Consider the following 1377-nt stretch of genomic DNA (forward strand, 5'->3'; position numbering starts at 1 on the left):
GATGTGTCGTCGGGTGTCTTGTCATGTCTGGTGGGTAAGGGGTGTCACGTCTGGTGGGGTGTCTCGTCTAGTCACGTCTGGTGGGTAAGGGGATGTCTGACTGACCTTGTCTGGTGCTAAAAACATTTCTTGCGCTTTGTAGACATGTGCGATTCGTTTTCGGGATGAATTCTGGTTATTCGGATGTAATAACAGAAATGACGAATGAGAACGGATCCGAATTTCCCAAAACGAAATGCGTTAGCGGTAGTCTGTACGCAGCTTTGTTTGTGGACGAATTTTCGTTGCAGCAAAGTGAAATTTTTTTTAAATGTCACTTTGCTGCAGCGAAACGACACGTAAACGAAACGACAATCCGTACAGATTACCGCTAACGAATTTCATCCGAATCCCGAAACGAATTGACTTTCGGACCCGAATCCCGAAAAATTAAAGAGCGCAAAAACGTTTGCCGGTGCACATGTCTAGCGCTTTGGCAATATTTGGATATTTGCACGAGGGGAGAAGGCGGCTCCCAGGAACTTCCATGGGGTTGCCTAGAGTGGCGCCATTTGCAAACGATTTTGTATTTCCCATGACTTCCTGTCTCGGTGACACCAGGACAAATGTAGGAGGGCAAATCACGCCAAACAGCATCAGGGGTAGGCCCTCCAGCTGTGGTGCAACTACATTCCCATGAAGACGCTGGCAGCCACGGGCATGACTCCCAGAGGCAGATCCATGATGGGATTTGTAGTTTCACCACAGCTGGAGTGGCGGAGTTTGCCTACCCCCTGGTCTACACGATCTTTCACTGACACCCGCCCTACTCTACGCTGAATGACATTTCATTTTCTGGTGGAGAAAGAAAATGTGTTTTTCAGCCATGCAGTGAGGGTGAGCCTGGTGAATGGTAAATGGACTCAGAGCGCCACCTGCTGGATGAAAATGATAAATATAAAATGTCATAATTACTGGTGTGATTGTAACAAACACCCAGACCCTGTATCCTCCCCCCATGTGTGAGAGCTCTGACCTGGTCGCCCAGTGATAGGGAAGGTCGTGTGCAGCGTACAGGTGGAAGGTCAGGTGATCACGCGGCTCCGCCGTCCCGTGCGGCTCGTCCGGGTTCCCCGTCTGGAAATCTGCGCAGAAGCTGCGGCTGTGGACATTGATGAGGCGAGAGATGGCGAGGGAGAGCGCGGTCACCGCGTCCTGGGCCGGGGCTGGAGGGGAGACACACGACAACACATGTCAGATAATCAGAGAATTCCCAACATACCCCGCGGATAATAATAGGGGGATAGTATAAGACCAGAGGGGGATAGTATAAGACCAGAGGGGGATAGTATAAGGCCAGAGGGGGATAGTATAAGGACAGGGGGGGACAGGAGAAGG

At 50.9% G+C, this 1377-nt stretch overlaps 1 protein-coding gene across 1 annotated transcript in view; it reads right to left on the reverse strand.

Annotated features, from left to right (window-relative positions):
• PIK3C2G (phosphatidylinositol-4-phosphate 3-kinase catalytic subunit type 2 gamma) overlaps positions 1-1377 on the reverse strand; it is a 52617-nt gene that overhangs the window by 41891 nt on the left and 9349 nt on the right. Inside the window, exon 9 of the mRNA XM_018562385.1 lies at positions 1016-1205. Coding sequence (XP_018417887.1) covers positions 1016-1205 — 190 coding nt within the window. The remainder of the gene's footprint in view (positions 1-1015; positions 1206-1377) is intronic.

Source organism: Nanorana parkeri, unplaced genomic scaffold, assembly GCF_000935625.1.
Source record: "Nanorana parkeri isolate BGI_ZX_2015 unplaced genomic scaffold, ASM93562v1 scaffold576, whole genome shotgun sequence".
Taxonomy (NCBI): Eukaryota; Metazoa; Chordata; class Amphibia; order Anura; family Dicroglossidae; genus Nanorana; species Nanorana parkeri.